The following is a 22,354-nucleotide window of genomic DNA, read 5'->3' on the forward strand; positions in this document are numbered from 1 at the left end:
ATTACCCCAGCCAGGGCAGGGGCCTGGCAGAAGGGCTGCATTTACCAACTAGCCCTTCCTTGATGGCAACAGGGCCATGGCGGGCAGGGGAACCCCTCTCCTGGGGGATGGATTTGGCAGGGGTAAAGTCTGGCTCCCTGTGCCCATACCACACTGGGGCGGAGGCGAGTGCTCCTGGTGGTGGGTGCTGCTGGCTCCCACATGGGACCAAACTGCCGCCCCGCGTGGGACCAAACTGAGCCCCGTGTGGGACCGAGCTACCATCCTGCATGAGACTGAGCTGCTGTCCTGTGTGGGACCGAGCTGTCGTCCTGCATGGGACTGAGCTGCTGTCCTGCGTGGGACTGAGCTGTCATCCCGCGTGGGACTGAGCTGTTGTCCCGCGTGGGACTGAGCTGTCGTCCTGCGTGGGACTGAGCTGCTGTCCTGCCTGCCCCAGCTCCTGGGGTCCCCGTGCTGGGTGAGCAGCACCCACAGGCATGGCTAGAGCTACAGCGTTGGCAGTGGCCGTTGTTTGTGGTCGGACACAGAGGAAGTGATCTGTGCGTGGCAATCTCTCCACCCTGGCGTTACTCAGCGGCAGCAGCGCTCGCTGCAGGAGGCTGCCTGGACAGACCTGTTCCCCCTGTCTCTGGTGGCTGAGGCCAGCAGGGCTGGGCACAGAAGGAAGCTTCCATCCCTCTGTCTCTGCTGACAGTTCATCTTCCTGAGCCTGCTCGATGCGGAGGTCTGAGCTCCCCGAGGGCCAGTTCCCCCCAAGTTTCCCCATTCCCTGGGCGCCAGCTCTGCTGGACTGTCCTTCACCCCATCCTGGGAGCCACTTCCAGCCAGGGCCGGGTGAGCCGGCAGCCTCAGCGCTTTCCCTGGCAGTCTCAGCGCCATGTGCCCTCCTGGCCCTGCCACTGCCCCACTGGGACCAGTGCCACCGTCTTCCTCACCCAGTTGGTGAACTTGGTGCCACTGTAAATAGCAATTAGGGCCCAGGGCATGAATCATCCGGGGACAGTCCCTGGGCTCAGGTTGGGACAGGAAGGGACAGTGGTGCCACACCACACCTGTGACCCAGCCGCCTTCCCACGCGCCAGATCGTGGGGTCCTGCCCAGGTGAGCGCTGCCCCAGGGCACTGCTGGGGCTGCGGCACCGCAGGGAGTGGGCATGGCATGGGTTTGGAGTCTCCGTTGCACCTGCAGACCCCAGCTGGGCTGGTGTCCCCACACCCTGGGGACAGCATGGCAGTCATCGCACTGGTGACACCATCCCCTTGCATGGGGCCCTATCGAGGTTGTGCTCTTCCTTCTGAGCCCTGCAAGCTGCTTATGGAGCATGGCAGGGTGAGGTGGCCCAGCGCAGGGACTGGGATGAGCTGGGGGCTGCACTGGGGCAGCGCAGGGGCCGTGCTGGTGTGCTGTCCTGGGTGTGAGCTGGGGGCTGCACTGGGGCAGCGCAGGGGCCGTGCTGGTGCGCTGTCCTGGGTGTGAGCTGGGGGCCGCACTGGGGCAGCGCAGGGGCCGGGCTGGTGTGCTGTCCTGGGTGTGAGCTGGGGGCTGCACTGGGGCAGCGCAGGGGCCGTGCTGGTGTGCTGTCCTGGGTGTGAGCTGGGGGCTGCACTGGGGCAGCGCAGGGGCCGTGCTGGTGTGCTGTCCTGGGTGTGAGCTGGGGGCTGCACTGGGGCAGCGCAGGGGCCGTGCTGCCCTGTCGCTCAGCCAGCGGTGTGGCAGCTGCCCGCAGAGGTGGCTCCATTTTTGCAGGGTGAGGGGAAGAGGCGGCCGTGGGCCCAGCTCCTCCCCGGCTCCCGCGGGAGCTGATTGGCACAGGCATGGCCGCCTGCCCCGGGCTGCCGGCATTTGAGTCGCTTCCAGAAGCTGACAAACCAGACTGGTCAGAGCCAGGCTCGGCCCCAGCCCTGCCTGGCCCAGGACAGGCAGCACTGCCTGCACGGTGCCTGCCACGCCTGCACCCCTTGCCGGCGCAGCGGGCAGCGCCCGGCTCGTTGCCCTCTCCTCTGGACTGTGGTGGTCAGTACCGCGTTGGGGAGGAGGAAGAGGAGAAGAAGGAAGTGGCTGCTGGATGCTCACGACGATACCTCTCTTGGCACAGCCTGTTGGTGAGGGTGATGGGGACACACCTTGCTGTGGGGGCTCCTGACCCGTTGGCCTGGGAGGGGGTCCCAAACTGTGCTGGAGGGATGACGGGACAATGCGCGGACACTGCTGCCTTTAAGCCCTCCTGGCAGCCCTGCTGAAGGGCCCTGGAGCAGCACTTGGGTCCCGCACCCAGCCCCGAGGGGACACGGGGGGCGGTGGGTGAAGGGGGCAGCTGTGGAGCACCCACACCCATGGAGCCGGCAGCAGCTGAGGAGGCAGAGCCCGGCCCCCAGCCCACGCAGGTGGCTGGCAGGGAGGGCTGTACCAGGCAGCAGGGCGAGAGCGGGACGGTGGGGTCGGAGGGCCCTGGGGAGCCGCCCCGGCTCTGTGGGGACGTACCTGCTGCTGCCTGGGGCTGCTGGAACCCACTGCTGGCGGAGGACACAACCGAGCCACTCCTGCCTGGGCACGATGAGCCACCGGCCCCTGGTGCCTCCCTGCCTGTGGGGCAGGACCCTCCCTCTGCTGCCGCCACCAGCCCCGTCTTGCCCCACGGAGAGAGGCCAGTGCTGCAGGAGGGGTCATCCAGCCTGGAAAGTGCCTCCAGCTCCATCCTGAGCCTCTCCGGCGAGGGAGAGGACACATCAAGTGACGAGGAGGTGGTGGCAGCAGAGCCGTGTTGTGTGCCTGCGGGCAGCGAGGACGAGTGCCCCATCTGCACGGAGCCCTACGATGACCAGCAGCACAAACCGGCCCTGCTCAACTGCAACCACGGGCTGTGCCGCGCCTGCCTGCGCGCCATCATGGACACGGCCACCGCCGCCGACTTCGGCCGCGTGAGCTGCCCCATCTGCCGCCAGAAGACGCCCATGCTGGAGTGGGAGATCTGCAAGCTGCAAGAGGAGCTGCTCCTGCTGCACGCCCAGAACGGCTCCTCCAGCGCCCTGGCCACCCCCCGGCCCCCTGCCCTGCCGCCCCGGCGCCCGGGCCTCGCTGGCGCCCTCGAGCATCACTTCCAGGTGCGCTTCCACACCACTCGCATGTTCGGCTGCCTGCCCTGCGTCCGCTACCCGTTCTGCCTCATCCGCGCGCTGGGGCGGCTGGAGCGGCGCTGCCGCTGCTGCTACCTCCTGCTGCTGGCACTGCTGCTGGCGGCCGAAATACTCAGCCTGTTCCTTATCTTCCTCCCCATCATCCTGATGGTGCTGCTTTTCCTCATCCTCGATAAATAGCACAGGGTTTGTGCTTCCAGGCTGGGCCATGCATGAGGACAGGAGGCCCAGATCCTGCTTCTCCCTCAAGGCTGGTGCTGGCGGTGATGCCAGCCGGGGAGCGGCCCATGAACCCGGGGAGCCCCATGAACCTGGGGAGCCCTGGTGCTGCCAGTGAGCCTGGAGCAGGGGAGGCAGCGGGGGAGCCGGGACGAGTGACTGAGGGAGGTCACCCTGGAGTCAGGCATCGCCTGTGTCCCGTGAGGCACCGAGTGGCACAGCGTGACAGCAGCAAAAGGACAGATGGAGCAGGAGCCCGTCCTGCAGCGGGCACCTCCCCGGCGTGGGGCTGGGAACGGGGGCGGCTCTGCGGGCAGAGCGGGGCTGTGCTGTGGGCTGCGCCTGGGACAGACGGACGGGCTTCCCCAGCACAGACTGGAAATACAACTTGCATTTGTACCACAGCTGCATCTGTGAGTTCAGTGCCAGGTCCAGGCTGAGTGTGTCCCCTCAGGGCGCAGTGATGACACAGGGAGGGGACAGGGCCAATCAGTGTCCCCAGCCACCCTGGGAGGGGCTGCCTGCCCCCACCGTGGCACCTCCCAGCCCATGCCAAGCAGTGCCAGCCGGTGCTCATGCCTTTCCCTGTGCCGTGATAAGAGAGCAAACAGGGCTCTGTGCCTGTGCCATGGTGCTGGCAGCACCGAGCAGGACCAGCCAGTGGGGCCATAAGTGCCTGGGGACAGGCTGGTTTGGCCTCAACCAGGCACTGCAGGCGGAGGAGCCCGGGTAAGCACGGCACTGGGGCTGTGACCACAGGGGACCTGCCCGTGGCTGTGACATGCAGGAATAGCTCAGTGCTCAGTGGGATGTGGGCTCTGCTGCTCTGTGGGGCTGCGTCCCAGCCAGGTGTGATGTCCCGCTCCCCAGGATGCCCTGGAGCAATGGCCAGGCCATGGCACGGCTCCTCTGCACCCTTGCTCCCCACCATGCTGCAGGGCACAGGGCTTGCAGATGATTATTGGGGACACTTGCATGCTGAGGGAAAGGGGAGGGGGACGACTTTGGGCTGGCGGTGGGTGGCAGGGAGGTGTCAGGTCCCCGTGACCTCCCTAAGATCCCACTGGGGAGTCAGTCTCCTGCAGTGTTGGCACCTGTCCTAGCAGCCTGGCTTGTGCTGCTCCTTCTTTGTCCCTGCCAGCCTCCTCTCAGTGCCCAGCCAAGCTCTGTGCAGACCCCATCCCAAATCACCCTCTGCTGTCTCCCCACTCTGTCTCCGCTCTGCCTGGCCCTGCCGCGGGCTGCTGACACCGCCGTGCCCCGTCCCCCTGCCCGGCCATGCCAGGGCTGTGCAACCAGCTGCGTGTCCTGGCTTTGCCCCTGTCCCCTGTTGTGTGCACCTCCCCAGGGCTGCAGGGGACTGTGGGTTCCACACACCCTTTCCCCTTCCTCCTGCAAAGGAGGCCAGGTCAGAGGGGCCAAGCAAATGCTCCCCTGCCCACACAGCCCTGTGGGAAACCCGTGTCCTTGTGCTCACGGGGACAGAGATTTGGGCCATGGGCTTTGCTGGGACACTTAAGCTGCTCTCAGCATTGGGCTTTGCTCCAGGGGAGGCAGCGGCAGGAGCAGGACGCCCCAAAACAGGTCAGGCCAGGAGGCAGTGGCGGGCGAGTCCCCCCTGGCCCCCTTTGCACCGAAGAATATTTATTTATACCAAGTAGAGCAGCTCCATCAGGAGAAGCATCAGTTCAGCCCAGGCCAGGGGCATTTTTGGCTGGATGGGGCTTGTGGGGAAGGGGGAGCTCAGACACCTGGGGGGTCTGGCATGTGTCCTTGCTCTACATTGCATGAAGGGGGGTGACTGCATTTTGGGCAAACCAGGCCATAGCTGTCCCCATGGGGACACGATGGAGCAGGATGCAGCCTCCAGCACATCCGCCCTCCCCTCTCCCGCTGCCGGCAGCTCTGGGTGCTCAAAGCCATAGAAGGGCATGTACCCTGGGGGACTGCGGCACAGACAGGCCCCGTGGTGGCCGGGCTGCAATGGCCACTGGAAGGACTCGGTTGTGTTCAGCATCGGGCGGCACAGGAGCTGCGCTGCAGCACGGCAAGCAGGGCCGGGGGTGGCACATGGAGAGCTGCAGGATGCTGTGCAGGGCTCTGGCTGTGGGCATTGTCCCCTTGCACAGCCCCCCAGAGCCCCTCTGGAGCCCCACACATGCACCCTCTGACCCCTTGCAGTCCCGCTGCACCCTCCAGCAGCCCTGTGCACCCTGTCTCCCCATGCACATGCCCCTGCAGCCCCCTCCACCCTCCTCCAGACCCCACCGCCCCTCCTGGCACCCCAGACTCAGCATGTACACCCCCATGCAGCTCCCATCCACCTTCTCACCAGCCCCCCAGCTCTCCTTTCCTGCCCCCATTGCCTCATGCACCCACCCTGTCCCTCTTCCCCCCCACTATGCACTCCAGCACAAACCCCAAGTCCGCCCTATCTCCCCGACCTGGTCCCCTCGCACAAGTCCCTGACATCCCATTGCAACCCAAATGCTTAGTCGCATCCCCAGACCGGTGACATGGCTGTCCCCATTCCCACAGGGCTCTGCAGGGCTGTATCTCTCGTCCCACTGAAGCCCGATGTGTCCCCCACATGTGGGTCCTGAGCCATATGCAGTTGGCAGTGAGGACATTGGCAGCACCAGCAGTGCACCAAGCGCACCTGGTCTCACCCACCCGGGCAGGCAGGGGTCGGGTGTTGGGGGTCAGGGAGTCAGGGGCCCCATCCAGCCACGGTCACAAGCATCCCCCCGCTGTTGACACCAGCATCTCCCCTGCCCCACTCAGCCCTGCACTGGGGACGTGACAGAACTGTCCCCATCTTGCACCCTCAAGAGCGAGGCCAAGGGACTGTGGCTGAGGGGATGGCACAAAACCCGTGGGGCACCAGGAGCAGCTCCCACACCAAAATCTGGCCTTGACCGTGGAGATGGGGAGTGAGCGGGAGCAGGTGCCCGCATCCATGGGCAGCTCTCGCCGGGATTTAACCCCAGGAAAGCTCCCAAACGCAGCCATCCCTCCTGTCCGTGGGGCCAGAGCTGCCCTTGGGACCTGTCACAGCCTCTCGGGCTCTGTGCCACAACCCGTTATCGTCTCATCACAGGATTGCACCCCGTTGTGAAAGCTGGGTGCTGGCAGAAGCCGTCGCAAGCAGCTTCCTCTCCACTTAAACGGTGCGTGACCTCCTCGGGTTGAGGTTTCAAGGCTGCATGTCCCCAAGGAGGTCACAGCCCAGATGCTTGGCCACCTTCTTCCCAGCATCACGCTGCCGTGGAGCTCAGCGCAGCCTTCAGCCCCTCGGCTGGGGCCGCGTCCTCCCCCCACTTCACACCAATGGGGAACTGGTCCCGTTGTGCAACCTCCCAGCGGGGCGGTGGGGCCGGACGGGCACCGGTGGGGCCACACACATGGGGATCGGCCTCGGCATTGCCATCGCCAGCAGGAGCACGGAGCCAGCCAGGTCTGGCACGGCCCCCAGCACTGGCCAGGCTGCGGGAGCTGGTTTGGGGGAGAACAGCTGGGAAATGTCATCCCCGAACCCGTGCCAAGGCTGACCCCAACCTGGCAGAGACTCGCCTGTTCATGGCCCTTCCCCATCCAAACCATGAGTGCTTGGGGTACTGTCATCCCCAGGAACCATTTAACTCCCCACGTCCCCTTTCCCATCATGGGCCAGTGCAGAGACTGGGAGAGCCCAGAGCTTCATCTCAGCCCTGGACAGACATTACATCAACCAGCAGATTTTAAAACCTGCTCACCCAAGAGCTGCTGTGCCAAAACCGGCTCCACGGTGATGTCCCAGCCATGGTTGAGCAGCGGGTGGGACTTGAAGTGCTTTGGAAACCCAACTTGGAGGCACGAAGCTCAGCATGGCCACACCAGCCATGGGAGAGTTTGGGGACTTGGGATGCCAGGGTGACTTTGAAAGACATTGAATTCACATGCAGCCACAATGCGAGGGTTGGCACAGCCCCGCTGTCCCCGTCCCCCTGCAATACACCCAGGTCCCTTGTCCTGCGAGCGCTCCTTCCAGGTTAATAGGGCTGGAGAAATGGGCTGTCGCCCAGCACTTATTCCTGAAAGGCCCATTTCTTCCTTAATTGCAACTCAAGATCAAATTAGCGGTTTTAAATTTACTCTGTGCCCAAGAGATACCGTGGGGGGTGGGGAGGACACACTGTACCCTTCATTCTTATGTAATAAAAAGGGTAAATTCCCACTCTGAGGGCAAAATTGCTGCCAACTCTGCTCTGCCTGGCCCGTTGCTTCGGTGTCTTTGGGGCCATGCAGATGGAGATACTCGTCATGGATTTGGGATGAGCCTTTGGGGCGCTGGAGATGCTCAGCCTGGATTCGGGGCTGTCCCAGCTTCCCTGAGCAGCCACATCACTGGGCTCAGGGGGGGATGCCGTGACAGCCCCCCAGCACTGTTCCCAGGGCTGCATGTGCTCCCCACAACTGAGGTCGGTGGGGATGTGGGTGCAGGGCCGGGGAGCCAGGTCATGGCAGCAGCACACACGGGGCCGGATGTGGCACCGGCTGCATTATTGATGCTGTAACTCAGCACCCATGGACTGGGATGTGGCTTCATTTTCTGGGGATACACACCCTCCCAGGCGGGAACCTGCAGCCAGGGACAAGGGGTCCTGAGCCCCCCTGCAAACCTGCACCCCTGGGGTGGGGGCTGCCCCCAGGGCTCAGCCATGAGCCGGGGACGTGCTGATGCTTTGGGAGTGGCTGCTCTGCAGTGGCACATAGCGGAGGGCAGAGGCAGCCGCTGCTCCCAGAGAAAGGGAATTCGGGGCCCAGCACTGGGCTGGTGGGGCTGTGTGTGCACAGAAAGCCTCAGTGTGCACACACATGTCCCCTCCACCCTGCACACACGTGTGCACACTCCAGCCTGCACGCACACCACATGCGTCAGGGAACCGCTGGAGAGTTGCCATCATGGCAACCCCAAGGTCCACTTGGTGCTCCCCACCGATGCCGTTTGCCCTGTGGCAGTCCCTGCGCGCAGCTGGGGACGGTGCAGAGGCCGTGAGCCTGGCAGGGCCCGTGGGGCATCTGCCTCACTGGAGTGGGACAGGGGAGCCCAGCACAGCCCGTGTCCCTGCCTGGCTCCCTTCACCAGTGGGTGCCACTGAGACCACCTGGACCTACGAGGACAGGCTGAGAGAGTTGGGGTGTTCAGCTGGAGAAGAGAAGCTCTGGGGAAAACTCATTGTGGCCTTCCCATGTTTAAAAGGGGCCAATAAGAAAGATGGGGACAGACATTTTAGCAGGGCCTGTTGCGATAGGACAAGGGGTGATGGTTTTAAACTAAAGGAAGGAGATTCAGGCTGGACATGAGGAAGGAATTGTTGTCCCTGAGGGTGGTGAGAGCCTGGCCCAGGTTGGCCAGAGAGGTGGTGGATGAACCATCCCTGGAGACATCCCAGGCCAGGCTGGACGGGGCTCTGAGCAACCTGAGCTGGTGAAGATGTCCCTGTCATGGCAGGGGGGGACTGGGGGAGCTGGGAACGTCCCTTCAACCCAAACCGTTCTGTGGTTCTGTGATCAGGCTGGAAAATCCTCCCCCGGTACACTGCACCATGCAGGGAGGATTGGGACATCCAAGGGGTACTGAAGAGCCCTGGGTGCGGCTGGGGACCGTTTGCCCAGTGTGGGCAGGGTCCCCCCGTGGAGAACCCCACAGTGTCCATCTGCGTGTGGTGGGACCAAGGACTGGGCAGAGGGGACACAGCCGCATCAGAGCCAGGAGCTGGGTTGGAGGGGAGGTGGCAGCCCCTGCTCCCCAGGGAAAGCCCCTTCTCTGGGTATCTGCCCCCAAACGTGCCCCACAGACCGAGCAGGGCCCCACTCCTGCCCACAGCGGCACGCCCCGAGACACCAGCTCGCCGTTCGTTCCAATATAACCTTTATTGGGGAGACCGATGAGGGTTAGAACAAGGCCGGGTATAAAACATGATCATTGTCACAACCAGCAGCGGGAGGCATTGGCAGAGCAACACAGAAACGGTGGTGCCGCCCCTGTTGTCACCGGCAGCAGGTGGTTCTGGGGGCTGCGCTGGGGCGTCGCCTGCTCCCTCGGGGCGGGGTGATGGTTTGGCCCCTCTCCCCAGATGGATCCTGGGCTTCGGCCAGTGCCAGGGGCTGCTCTTCCCCACAGGGTGGGGGCTCTGTGGGGCCCCTCTGTCTCTCCCAGCCCCGGTGCTGTGGGACTGGGCAGCGTGTGCCGCTGGTGCCGCCGTTGTGCCAAGTTGTGGTGCTCAGCCCTGCGGGAGCACTTGCAAATTATGGCTTTTTCTTTATTTTTTTAGGTTCATTTTTTTGCTTTTTTTGGCAGCAAACTTACCCCTCCAGGTGCCCTGGAGAAAGCAAGACTGTGCACAGGGAGCTGCCGCCCTGCCAGCCCTGCCGCACGGGGGGAGAGCAGAGGTGCTGCTCTGGGGACGCAACCGTGGGCAGGAGCCAGATCTTTGCCTCCTTCCCCAGCCAAACCCCCTCACTGGAGCTGGAAATTTGGGGTATCAGACCCTGTGTTGCACCCCCGAGCCATCCCACGGGGCATCGGTGCGGGGCCCTGGCTGGAGCAGCAGAGAACGGACACAGCTCAATGCCTTTGTGAATGCGTAGCGGCCTGGGATGGGGTGGCCGGGGACGGCTGGGGAAAAAAACAAGAATCCTCCAAAACGAGGATAAAGTGGAGCTTTCCTCAAGGGCCTGTGGAGGAAACGGGCCGCGTGTCTGCTCTCAACCGAGGGGCCGGTGCAGCGGCTTGGCGTGGCTACAACTCGGGCGCATGGCGGCGTGGCCGCTGAGATGAAAGCTTTGGCAAATAACTTACAGAGAAGGGCGGGAGGGGAAGTTGGGGACCTGTCCTTGCCTCCCATGCCAGGTGGGTGACCCAGCGTGGCACCGGGCACCTCCAGGGCTCCCCGTGCCGCTGCTGTTGTCTGCGGGGCAATGGGGAGAGCATCGCTCTGGCCGGGACCCAGTGTCTGCTCTTGGGAGCCGTGGGGAGAGAGGAGGGAGAAGGTGCCTGGGGAAGGAACGTGGCGGGATGGTCGATGCACAGTGGGGGCACCTGCCGCAGGATGGGAGAAGACAGAGCCCCTGGATGTGCTGGTGGACACGCTCCCCATCCCAGCATCCCTCTTCCTGGGCACTACCGGGGCATAGGGGGCTGCCGCCAGGTCCCAGCGTCCCCATCACCCCCCACCAGCACTGGTGAGGACACCGGTCCCACGTCCTTGGCTGCGGTGAGGATCGGAGCATCTCTGGGCTGTGCCACGGGCAAAGAAGGGACCGGGGACCGGCCACGGCGCAGCACCGTCCTCTCTGGCCGCCCCGCTGTTGGGAGGCGTGGGCAGGGGCGCGGGGCTCACATGATGGTGCAGGAGGAGAGCGGGTTTCGGATGTGGCAGGTGCAGGCGGCCCCGCAGTACTGGCGAAAGGTCTGGTAGCAGCTGCGGTCGGTGTCGCTGCTCCACTGGACGGGGTTGGCGGCCAGGGCCTCGGCCGGCAGTCTGTTGAGGATACTGGTGTTGACGGCCAGCGCCGCCAGCCCGTAGTCGGTGAAGAGGACGGTCTCCCGCTTGCAGGTGGGGCAGGAGATGAACTTGTACTTGGGGCAGGACTCGTAGAGGATCTGCAGACACTCCTCGCACACCGAGTGCAGGCAGGAGAGGATGCGGGGCCGCTTGTTGGTGAAGTTGTACATGTGGCCGCAGGTGGGGCACTCGAGGGGCTCGCAGGGCGTCGAGGGGTGCAGCACGTACTGGTTGACGATCACCTCGTCCGACGGCGGCTGCCGGTGGTAGCAGACCTCCGAGCTGCCCTTCCGCTGGCTCTGGTACCCGCGCTCTCGCCGCGGCAGGGGGGGAGTCCGGGGCAGCGGCAGGGGGCCGGGGGTGGCATCCAGGGCAGGGATGTCCCCGCACGCCTGGTTGACGATGATCTCGGACTCGGAGGGCCACGCGCGTTTGGCCACGAGGGGCGGCTCACGGCGGGGGGCTGGTGCGTAGCGCGGCTGCGAGGCCTGTAGCTCCGAAAACTTCTCCGGGTGGATGATTTTCATCGCCTCCATTTTAATGATGACCTGTTGCCCTTTCAGACACGACATGAGTATTGTTTTCACATTACTGTCCACTGCTCTGGGGTCTCCGAGGGACGCCTGCATGAGGCTAAAACATGCCGGCAGCCTGCTGAGCTTTCAATCTCGGTCTGGCCGCGGAGCAGGAGCACGGGGAGGAGCCGCTGGCGCGGGGGAGCATCCTGGGGAGCCGGGGCAGCGCCAGCGGGCCCCGCGCCCCTCTTCTCCAACCAGCCCCGAGGGTGCCGGGCACGAGGCCAGGGCGGGCAGGGGAAGGCAGGGCTCACAGCAGCATCCTGCCCACCTTGGAGGATGCTCAGGGTGGTGATTAAAGCGTCGGTTCCCTGCAGCGCCTCGCCGGGATGTTAACGTGACATTGGCCGTCACTCAGCAGTCCGCTGCTGCTTCTTCGCTGGCTTTTCCTGCGCTGGACCAGCTGCAGTCACGAAGGGTAAATTGGGGCCTGTGGCACGGGTGCTGCCCAGGGCAGGTCAGTCCGCAGCGGTCCCACAGGAACTGGGGGCAGCCCCCGCCTCACCCCGGCCTCTGCCTGGCCTTTATTCCTGTTTACACGCCGTGGGATCCTCGTGGCGCTGAAGAATGTGTTCGCAAATTCCTTTGCTCTGACTTCCCGGCTCTGCCACTTGCTGTCAGCGGCAGCTCCCGCGGGGCAGGGGCCCAGGGAACATCCCGCGCCGCAGGGCAGCTCACGGCGCTGCCGCGCACCTTCCCCCTGCCGCCCCTGGTACCTCTGCTCCCAGCTCAGCTTCCTGCTCGCTGGAAATGAAAAGCGAGGGGGGGTTGGATCCAAGGCTCTCCAGGGCACTGCCGGCTGCCAGCACTCCCTTGGGATGCGTGCCCGCCTGCATCCCGGCAATTTGGCAACTGAGCCCTGCAGGTCCTGTCCATCCGCCCGCGTTCAGGCCGGCGGAAGTGGGAGTGGGCAGGTATTTCCCCCCAGGGAGCTCCCGGCAGCCCCAGGTGCAGAGTGCTGGGTGCCCCCTGTGCCCTGGGGATCTGTGAGGGCAGGACCCCCTGCACCCCACTGGGATGCAGGGCCCCTCCTGGGGGGCTCCCTCGCTGGCCTGCCTCTGCTCAGGGTTTTCTCTCACGTTTAGCCCCTCCTCTGCTTGGTGGATCTATTTTTACCTCCATGGTTTGCTCCTGATCTGTCCCTGTTATTATCCCTCCCTCTGGCTTCCTCTCCCCCTTCCCAGCTCCCTGCCCTTGTCCCAGGGCTGCTGGAGAGGATGGGCCACGTTTGGGGGCAGGAGATGGGGGGCAGGCAGTCAGCCCGTGGCCATTTTCTCCCTCAGCAGCCCCAGTGACAGCCTGTCTCTCCTCTGAGAAGGGCGAAGGCGCTCTCCTCCATCACACTGCAAATCCTGTTAGAGGGATGCCTGCTCCTGCTGAGCCCTGCCAGGCCTGGTGAAGGGGGCCCAAGGGGGCCATCTGGTTGTAGCAGCAGCCCCTGGGGACAGTGAGAGGCTGGGGGGGCTCAGCCCTGGATGCCCGAGACCAGTGAGGGGCTGGATCCCTGTCTGACCGCAGGGGGCTGTTCCAGGGGGACATGCCATAGTGGCACTGGGGTCCTGCAAGCATCCTGTGATACCTGCCCTGGGGATGGAGGCCTCGTGTCCTGCATCCCCTATCATGGGCCCACATCCTGCACTCACGTCGTGCACCCCACAAGCAGTGTATATTCCTCTCGCCGTGCACAGCAGCAGCCCCGCTGGCTCTCTGCTCGCAGGTCTCCCGCAGACACTCACCCGCAGCGCGCCGACGGGCACAGGGATCTGTGCAGCCAAGCAGCCGCCGTGCACACCCGCCGCCTTTCCACGCTCACGCCGGCACACCCCTCTATGCACAGCCCTGGCGCAGCACCCCGCCGTACCCCGCATCCCCAGCACCCCCGACACACAGCACCCACCTCCAGTGAGCTCCCGCCGCAATCCTCAGCCCCACGCCGTGCTGGCACGCTCCAGCCCAGCGGTGCACACAGATGTGCACACAGATGTGCACACCCGCACGCACCCGCGCCTGCCCGCCCGCAAGGTGATGCCCCTGGGCAGGACGGTCGCTGCCGGTCGTTACCTGCATTGGTCCGCGGTGTCTCGGGCGGGGGATCCCGCTGTGGCCGTGTCCCCAGTTGAGCCTCCAGAACCCCGCTCCGTCCCCGGGAAAGGTTTGGAGGCCCAAGCGGCTAAAGGTTATCTGAAAGGCAGAGGGATGCAGGCGCTGCCCGTGCCAAGTGTCGGCTCCCCAAGGATGCTGCCGGGTCTCCACCGCTGCCGGCCGGGCCGCGGCTCCCGGCCCCGCTTCCCCCGGCCCCGCCGCCTCCTCCAGCAGCTTCCCCGGCGGCGCGGGGAGGGCACCGGCCACAAAGGCAGGGGCTGGCGCCGCCGGGCTCCCGCCGGCTCCTCCGGATGCTCCGCGGGGAGCAGCTGCCGGGGGGAGGCGGCAGGTAGCGCCGCTGCCGCCGGGGAGGCACCTTCCGCCCGCTCTCCCTCCCCCGGCTCCTCCGCCGCCTCCTCCGGCCGCGGAGCCGCCGCTCCGCGCGGGGCTGATGCAACACTGCCGGCTGGCTGGGGGGAGCTGCAGCCTGGGCACCCCCCGTTCCCCCTCCGGCAGGTGCAGGCAGGCAGCAGGCAGGCAGCAGGCAGGGGCCGCGCTGTCCCGCGGGCGCGGGCGCTGCCTGCGCGCTCCCGCCCCGCCCGCAGTGCCGCCGCAGTGGTGCAGCCGGCTCACATTTCCCTCGCTCAGCAGCGCCGGGGCCCGCCGGACACACACACACACACAGACCCCCCCGCACCCCCGCCCCGCCGGGCCGGCCCCGCTGCGGCTCCGCTCCCGGCCCGGCCCGGCCCGGCCCCGCTCCTTCTCCACCCCCCGGGTCCCTGCGAGGTGTTTCGGAGGGGCCTGCAGTGACTCAGCATCCGTCGCTGGAAATGGCTCCGCGGCGCGGGCGATGCCGCTCCGGGGGTAGCGATTTTGGGGCCAGCATCACAGAGCATGTGGCAGCGGGGAGAGGGACCCCTGCCAGCAGCCCCCGCAGCTTTTGGGGCTGGGGAAAGGTCGTTACACCTGGAATGCCCCCTACCACCACTTTTTGCTGCTGCTGAATCTGCCATGCACCCCACCATGTCCCAAGGGACCTCTGCCCCACCACCAGTGCCGACCCCAAACCAGCAGCAGAGGGGCTCCCCCCACATTGTGATCAAAGCCCGACTGAGCTCTGGAGAGAGGGGAGCAGGGCACAGGACCCCACTGGTACCTGGGCGATGCGATGGGCTCAGCAGGGTGTGTGTGGGGGTCACAGCACCACTGGGTACCAGCAGTGCTGACAGGTCCCTGGGGAGCACTGGGGAACGTCATCCATTGCCGTGGACTTGCTGGTTTGACCCCTCCACTGGCACAGGCAGACAGGCGGCCATGAGCTGGGGACACCCTGCACTGTACCCCAGGAGGACGACTCCTGGTCTGTACTCCCCAGCACCTGCCATGCCCCAGCAGATGTTAGCAGCTGGGCTGCCTGCTCCCCCCACCATGGGTCCCTCCAGCATGGGGAGTCCACAGGCAGGCAGCCAAAATGGGCAGCCAGCCCTACATGGAGCCCCCAACTCCCCAGCCATGCTTGAACCCGGAGCTCACAGCCACCCACCCCGTGACAGTGACGAGGTGCGTGTGCACCCGAACCCAAAAATGCTCCATCCCTCCGCACTACCTCATGTGGGGCAGAGTGCTGGGGGGGCTCATTGTCCTCCTTTGGGTACTGCTGGGGCTTCGCTGTTCCTGTCACCCGCTGCCACTTTTGAGCTCTTTATACTGCTCAGTTGGCCTCAGGCTTTTGCCTGGATTTTGATGCCCTCCCTGCCCAGCCCCCCTCGCTGACCCTCCAGCCTTGCTGCAGCACAGACCCGGCCACCATTCGCCCCTGTAACAAGGGGTCTGCAGGGGCCTGGAGCTGCACCGTGACCGCACAGTCACATCGTGCTCATGCCATCACTGTTCCCTGTCCCCTCCATCAGTGAGACAGACACAGAGGCTGGAGCTCACGTATTCCACGAACAGCTCTGCATCCTGCTGTCAGCCTGCAGGAAAGCTCAGCTCCTTCAGGCCTTACACATCCCACAGATGATCCGACCATCCAAGCTCCAGGCAATGATGCTAAAAATCTCACCCAGATGCCTGGCTTGGAGGAGATCACCAAACCCACCCTGTCCAGAGGGCTGCCCTGGCACCCCAAGGGCTCAGCCATGCTCCATCCTCAGGTTGGACCCATCCCTAAGTGTGGCTTCCCCAGGACCATGCAGCTTCACCCACCGGCTGCCTCCACCTGGAAGCCCATGCTCCCGTTGACAATGTTAACGCTTATATTTTTAATCTTCTGGTTTCCCACGGGATAAGGGATTTTGTAACATCTTTGACTCTAGTCCCTCTAAGTGTAATTCTTTGATCTGCTTACCTGCTGAAATCAGTGTGAGGCTGCTACTGTCTGGCACCCTAATAGTGCTACACAGGGATTCCCTTCACCTTCCCCTGTGTCAGTTTTTGCTTACTTTCCGGCTGACGCTTCTGGATGCAGATAGCAAGAACCGATATACTACGCTTGAACTCACAGAGCAAAGGAAATTGCAGGAAGTGAGTGAGCACGAGCCATTTTCTGTTATTAATTCACATGGCATCCCCGTGCTGACCCAGCTACACTGTATTATTACACTGCTGTTTGGTGAGTTAAGCAAGACCTCTGTTTAAAAATAATCATAAATCATATCAGGCGTCTTTTCTGCTGAATAAGAATGTGCTTGTGCCAAGATGCTGGGGATCCTCGTGTTACCCCAATAGCTCTGCTGGTCTCTGCTTCATGTGCTCGGTGGATGTGGCACTGGATCATCCCATCCCAGCAGCGCTTCTCGGCTTCTCCTCCACCTATTCCAGGTACTTGTGAAGCAGTTTGCAGCCCAAGTCAAAGCCTGGCACTTCTTTTTCTCCCAGAACTTGTGTTAGGCTTGATGGGGTCCTTGGCAGCAAATGCCATTTGTTAAGTCTTGTACAGAGAGGCTTTGTCCCCAGCTTTTCATCCCAACATGTGAGTGCTCAATGAGACATGCAGAGCTCTCCCAGGTTTGCTTTTTGAGGTGTAGAGTTTTCTCTTTTCTCTGCTGAGTTGGTCCACCAAGATCTCTGCTTTCCAACCCAAACTGAAAATAATCTCATCCTTCAAAGCCCAGACGCTCCATCTTCAGCCAGGCCTGGGTGGCCACGCTCTCAAGTGATGTCCCTACCAAATTCCAGCCCCTGTGGCCATCTGTAACATTTGCCTTTGTCTCTGGCCGTATTCTTATTCCTGGGTTGAATGCCTAACTTTGTTATATATACATATATGCTTCATTATCTTTAAAAAAAATCTATTGTATTATGTGTTATAAGCGTACATCATTATGCTGGATGTGGATATTCTCAGCATGTCTTCTGAGCAATGATGATGTGATATGGCATGTTTTGCTGGGTTTTACAAACAGCACTGATTTATTTTACCGTTTTCTCAGAGCCATCCAGCAGTCCAAGCATGTCTTGGGTTCAGAGGGAGCTCCTAAGCTCAAGTGTACCCACCGTTCCCCATGTCCTGCGTCAAGCTCTACTTGGACATGCATGCAGGAGCAGCTTTGACAGTGGGTTCACTCCATGTCATCCAGACAAATGAAGGTTTGCTTCTATAATCAAGTAGTGGGTGGTTGTTCCTTGGTACTCTGCATGCAACCACAGCTCCTTTCTTCAAAACTCATTACTTTCCAGTGTCACAAATGGTTCCTTTCTAAACGTTTGGTTTACAGATGCACTGAGAGATGTGACACCACTGGCCAGTCTCTGCTGCAGCTCTGCTGAGATGAATGGTGATGCCAGAAGATAATTCAACCCTAAATTTCTTCCTCATCATCTGCATCAGCCATCATCAGCTCAGTCGTGCAGCTGCACGCTCAGAATTTTATTGCCCTTCTGGATTTGTAGTGCCTGCAGAGAAGGACCAGCTCTAGCAGGATGTTTTCTTCCTCACTTGGTGCTGACCCTGTGCTGTGGCCACACACACCTTTGCTTTCTGCTCAACCCCGGTGAGCCAGCAGTTCCGCACGTTCCAAACCTTCCTGCCCCACGTCCCAGATCCCATTTAATGTGTGCAGACCTAGCACTGTGATTGCCGTCCGTGATCCTGGCGGCAGCACCTCAGGTGCTTTTGCAATGACTCACAACACTTGTATTTACTGCTTGCTGCTCTTGTTACAGAGTTTGTTTGACCTGGTCCTGCACACCCACTCTTTCCAAAATCCAGCCTGTTTCTTGCAATGATCTTGTTTTGCACTGGTGAATCACCCATCACACAGATAATTCACCCACAAAAAACCCAAGCTCCTCTTCATCTTTCCACACAGCAGCTTTATCACAGGTCTGTAGCGGGTCAGGCACTGGTGCTCTCAGCACCGGAGGGACAGCCCAGCCCAGCACAGCTGGGCCATGCGGATGTGGTACCCACGCTCCATATTAAGTTTTCTCATCCTCCATGCCCCATCGCACCATGCTCCATCCTCTCAGGATTGTCTCTCCTTCCTGGGGTAGAGCATCAGGAGAAGGGACTCCAAGTGCCACCATGGCCACCCTTCCAGGCCGGGACCCTCCAGGCCTGGCTGAGGTGGCATCAGCCCAGCAATGGCTGGTGCGGACACCAGCAGAAGTGGAAAGTGGGGCAGCTCTCACACCACACTTTTGCCACACGGCTCCGCCAGAATTATGGCAGGAGCTCTCTGCAGCTCCTGGCATGTGCAGCTTGCCCAGGAAGAGCAAACACCATTTTGAAGTAGGGATGCTATTAAAAACCTGCCAATAATCCAGCAGAATGGCTTGTTGCTGGCTGGTTGCTGAAGGATGCAGCCAGCTGCTGCAGAGCTGCTTGCTCTGGGTGCTGTTGGAAGCAGCAGAAGCGTGTGGGCTTGACCATTGATGCTCTTGCAGTACAGTCCTAACACATTGTTGGGGGTTTAAATGGGGGTTTCTGGGTTTGCAGCCCCCTACAGAGACTCTACCATAAGAAAAATGGTGCAAAGTTCTGCAAAATGGTCCACAGCCTGTGGCTTTTCCACATGCTACCACACACAGACCTTGAGATTACAGGAATCAGGAGCTCCACGGCATGAGACCCGCGTGGTCTGGCCAGCTCGAAGGTTATGTACGTTCCAAAGCCCTGAACACATCCCAAGGGGTGTAATCATTGTTTTTACTGTTCATTCATTTTAGTGTGGCCATTTCTGGGAGCCCTTGGTGTGAAGTGTGCGCCCGCCTTGCTGGTGCTGCACTGGCAGTAGGAGGGCAGAGGGGAGGAGAAGGAGGAGGAGGAGGGATGCACGTAGGGTGGGGGGACATCAAGGCAGGAGGGCCAGAGACACCATCTCCTCTCTCCTTGGACACAGTGACCTTCATTCCCCTCCCTACCAGCTCCCTGCCTGCAGATCTGGGGTTGCTCAGCTGTCAGAAAAGAAAACTCATGGAAAATTCATTGCTCTTCCCAGCTGCCTCATGGGAGGAGGGAGAGAATCAACAGCCACAAGCTGGAACATGGGAAATTCCAGCTGTATTTCCCTATAGCTACACAGGGAGAAGCTTTTTCACTTGGGGGGGTCAAACACTGGACTAAGGTGCAGAGAGGTGGTGGGATCTGCAGCCTCGGAGATGCGCAAGTTCCAGAACAACTCCCTGGCCATGCTTTGAGCAGGGCCTTGGACTCTGCTGTGGGACTGGGACCAGCCACAGTCCCTGCAGGGTAAGTGGGGTCCCCAGCTCCCATCAGAGCTCCTTTCTTTACCTGGGGGCTGCATCTCTCCCACCCCACACACTCCCAAGGCAAGGAGGGTTTCACATTTTGCTGGTGACCCCACAGCAGCGCAGTCATGTCAGAAGGTCCCTCCTGGTCCTGACAGGGGCTGACGGGGGGATTTGGAGCTCCCTGGGGCTGCTGGCCTGGGCAGATGGTGGCCACAAAGACCAGAGCTGCATTTCATGGGTGAAAGGGAACAAGGGAGACCCATGTCCTTTAGAAAACACCTTGTGCTCAGACAAAATGGGACAGGGATGACCCAGAAATAGAAATGCAGAAACCTTCCCATCCAGCCCAGCTGATGCTGGGTTTAACAGAGCCCGAGGGATCCGAGGCTCAGCAGAAACCAGAGCATGTACCAGAGCAGGGATACGGCCGCTCTTCCCAGCCCTCCTTCTCCAGGTCGGGCGGGTGCAGGGCTGGTGGAGCAGCTCGGGTGCCGGCGATGCTGGGGCTGAGGCAGACGCCTTGTAATTGCGATGACATTTAACATTTGCTTTGCTGGCTCCTTGGGAGAGCCCAGCGCTGCCTGCGCTTGTAACCTGACAGCGCTGCTCGCCTGGATGCGGCGGCGAGACACAAACTGGGTCAGGGAGAAGGAGGCGGCGACTACATGAGCCTTTGAGATGCCCGTCAGCAGCGTGCTGGGGCAAGGTGGTCCTGGTGTGGGTGAAGAGGTGCCCGAGCTCCTGCTCGTCCCTCCCCAGGGCTGCAGGACCAGGTGCTATCTTGGCTGGGACACAGCTCCTAAGAGGAGCCCAACGCTGAAGCAGCAATTTGTTTTTGCAGCAGAATTTCAGTTTTTTCAGGCAAACTTCCCCAAATGCAGTGGGTGTGACCCACTGAGCCCTGCCTGGCTGCTGGATGGGGCTGCTGCAGCCCTTTGCTCTGCACGCAGCCCCACACGAGTCTGTGGTGGGATCCTGCTGTCCTGGTGTGGCTGTCCCAGGGTTCCCAACAGGACCTGGGGGCACAAAGTGCTCCCCCATCCCTGCTCGCAGATGCTGGAACAGTTCCTGTGTCTCCCGCCATCCTTTCTGCTCAGCTTGGGCAACTGATGCTCTCACATGGAGCACCAAGGTTGCATTCATAGGTCAGTTGGGTGAATTTGAGTGTTGACCCAAGGATTCAGTTTTCCCTGCGTGCCTGTAACCCTCCTGGAAGCTCTGTGGGTGCACGGCTGGGAGCTGCCTCCTGCACGGCTCCTGCTCCGGCGCAGCGGCAGCTTCCTGCAGCACGGCGCCGCGGCTGCGCGGGGGCCGCCGGGGCAGACGGCCCTTTGCTGTGGTTTGAGCACAGCGGAGCTGAGCTGCCGCTTGCTCTGAGCAGCGACTTGCAGAGCTGGGGAGAGGCAAGCGGGAGGCTGGGGGAGGCACGAGGAAACACGGGAGCTGGTGGACTCCCTGGCATCGCTTTGGGTGAAAGCTGGGAGCCATGTAGAGCCCCTGGCACAGGGTCCATGGGAGGGGGCTGCATCCTACAGGGCAGGGATGGGGTCTGTATCAGCCATTGGAGAGGTTTCCCAGGGCTGACAGCATCATCTGGCCTTGGGGTTTCCGTCACTTCTTTCCCTGTTTTCTTCAGTCCTCCAAGGGTCTGGCTGATACATTTGGTGGCAGGACCCATCATGGGATGCTCTGAGAGGACCCTGTGGCCTCACTCCCCTGGCTGGGGCCGTGGCTGGAGGGGGATCCCTGGGAACAAGGGGGTTGCCGCAGCACGGTGCTCCCATGCAGGCTGAGGGGCAGTGAGTGGTCACACTGGAACCAGCTCCATCCCCGGTGTGACGTGGGGCGGTGAAGCCTTTCCATGTAACGGGAACCTGTGCTCCAGCCTGGCAGGGAACCTGGCATACCCAGAGTGCTGGGGGAGCTGTCATGGTGCCATCAGGGCAGTGCCTTGTCCCCAGGACAGGACAGGGTAACCAGAGAGACTGGTACCACCGTGAGCCATGTCCCTGTCTGCTGCGGGCACATGTGGGTTTTTAGGGGATGCGAAGATGTGCAAGGCACTGAGCACGCACACAGACCCCAGGATGCTCATGGCCCTATGGATGGGGAAGAAGGTGCAGTTTTGGGCACAGGCTCAAGGATGAGGGCTGTTCCCCAGCAAGGCAGAAGGGGTCTCTGGGATCCCCACACCCACTGGGGTTCACCCAGGCCCCGGCTCTCTGCAGGACCTTGATCTACGTGTGGGGTTTTGGGGCTGGGGGATCTGCGGAGGAGGCTGCACCAGTGCAGGGGCTGCCTGCCCAGCAGCTGCACGTGTGCCAGCGTGGAGCTGCCAGGCTGCGCAAGCCTGGCGCTCGCATCCTCGGCAGCACCGCAGACACAAATGGGATCAGACAGGCTGGCTTGAGCGGTAAAGATCAAACCCCAGGAGCCCGGGGCTGCTGTCAGTGTGAGACAGGGCGCTCAGAGCCATCCCGGGAGCGGCAGCCCCGTCGCTCGTCCTGCCTGGTGATGTCCCTGCTAAAGTGCTGTGTCCCCAGACGACTGCAGCGCGGTGCTGCTGGCAGAAGCCTGCTGGGGGCTGCCCACGCTGCCTCCATGCTGCAGCGACCAGGGCAGGGGCCAGCCATGGCTCAGGACCGCGCCACGGTGAGGGGACGTGGGGCTTTGCCTGTGTTGGACTTCCGATCCGGGGGGATGTACAAGCCGCTGTCAGGTGCAGGAATAAATGGTCCCACTCCTTCCATGGGGCTCTGACAACGGGGATGCTTCTGCGCCCAGCACCTCCCCAGGGACTGCACCCTGGCTTCTCTGTGAACTCACGGGTGCAGAGGTGGCCCCAAAACGCAGCTCCGATGGGAACCGCAGTGGAAAGCCCCCGCTCCACAGGGCCACACGCAGCCCCAGCCTGCATCAGCGCGTGGAAAGCGCAACCACTCGCCTCAGGCTCTCGCTGAGCCGGCGGCCGTGGGAGGACGGTGCCGCGGTCGTGGCACACGGTTGGTGGTGTGCAGCAAGCCGGCGGGCTGCACCCACGCTCTCCGGGGAGTGAGGCGGAGGAGCACCCCGCGTGGCTGGGGCAGGACAGGCA

General features: G+C 62.4%; 2 protein-coding genes across 2 annotated transcripts; one reads left to right on the plus strand and one right to left on the minus strand.

Annotated features, from left to right (window-relative positions):
- Positions 1-1,824: 1,824 nt before the first annotated feature.
- Positions 1,825-3,749, plus strand: LOC309447396 (ring finger protein-like). The gene has a single exon (XM_082067949.1). It carries the CDS (start codon positions 2,337-2,339, stop codon positions 3,315-3,317), a length of 981 nt encoding a protein of 326 aa, XP_081924075.1. The 5' UTR covers positions 1,825-2,336; the 3' UTR covers positions 3,318-3,749.
- Positions 3,750-9,262: 5,513 nt separating this feature from the next.
- On the minus strand, positions 9,263-14,213 carry RNF208 (ring finger protein 208). The gene is made up of 2 exons (XM_082067902.1): positions 13,543-14,213; positions 9,263-12,225 (listed from the first exon to the last, which is right to left on the minus strand). The coding sequence occupies exon 2, from the start codon at positions 11,533-11,535 to the stop codon at positions 10,738-10,740; it is 798 nt and encodes a 265-aa protein (XP_081924028.1). The 5' UTR covers positions 11,536-12,225; positions 13,543-14,213; the 3' UTR covers positions 9,263-10,737.
- Between the last annotated feature and the right edge of the window lie 8,141 nt (positions 14,214-22,354).

This window comes from Streptopelia decaocto (genome assembly GCF_964273445.1).
Source record: "Streptopelia decaocto genome assembly, chromosome: 17".
NCBI classification, from domain to species: domain Eukaryota; kingdom Metazoa; phylum Chordata; class Aves; order Columbiformes; family Columbidae; genus Streptopelia; species Streptopelia decaocto.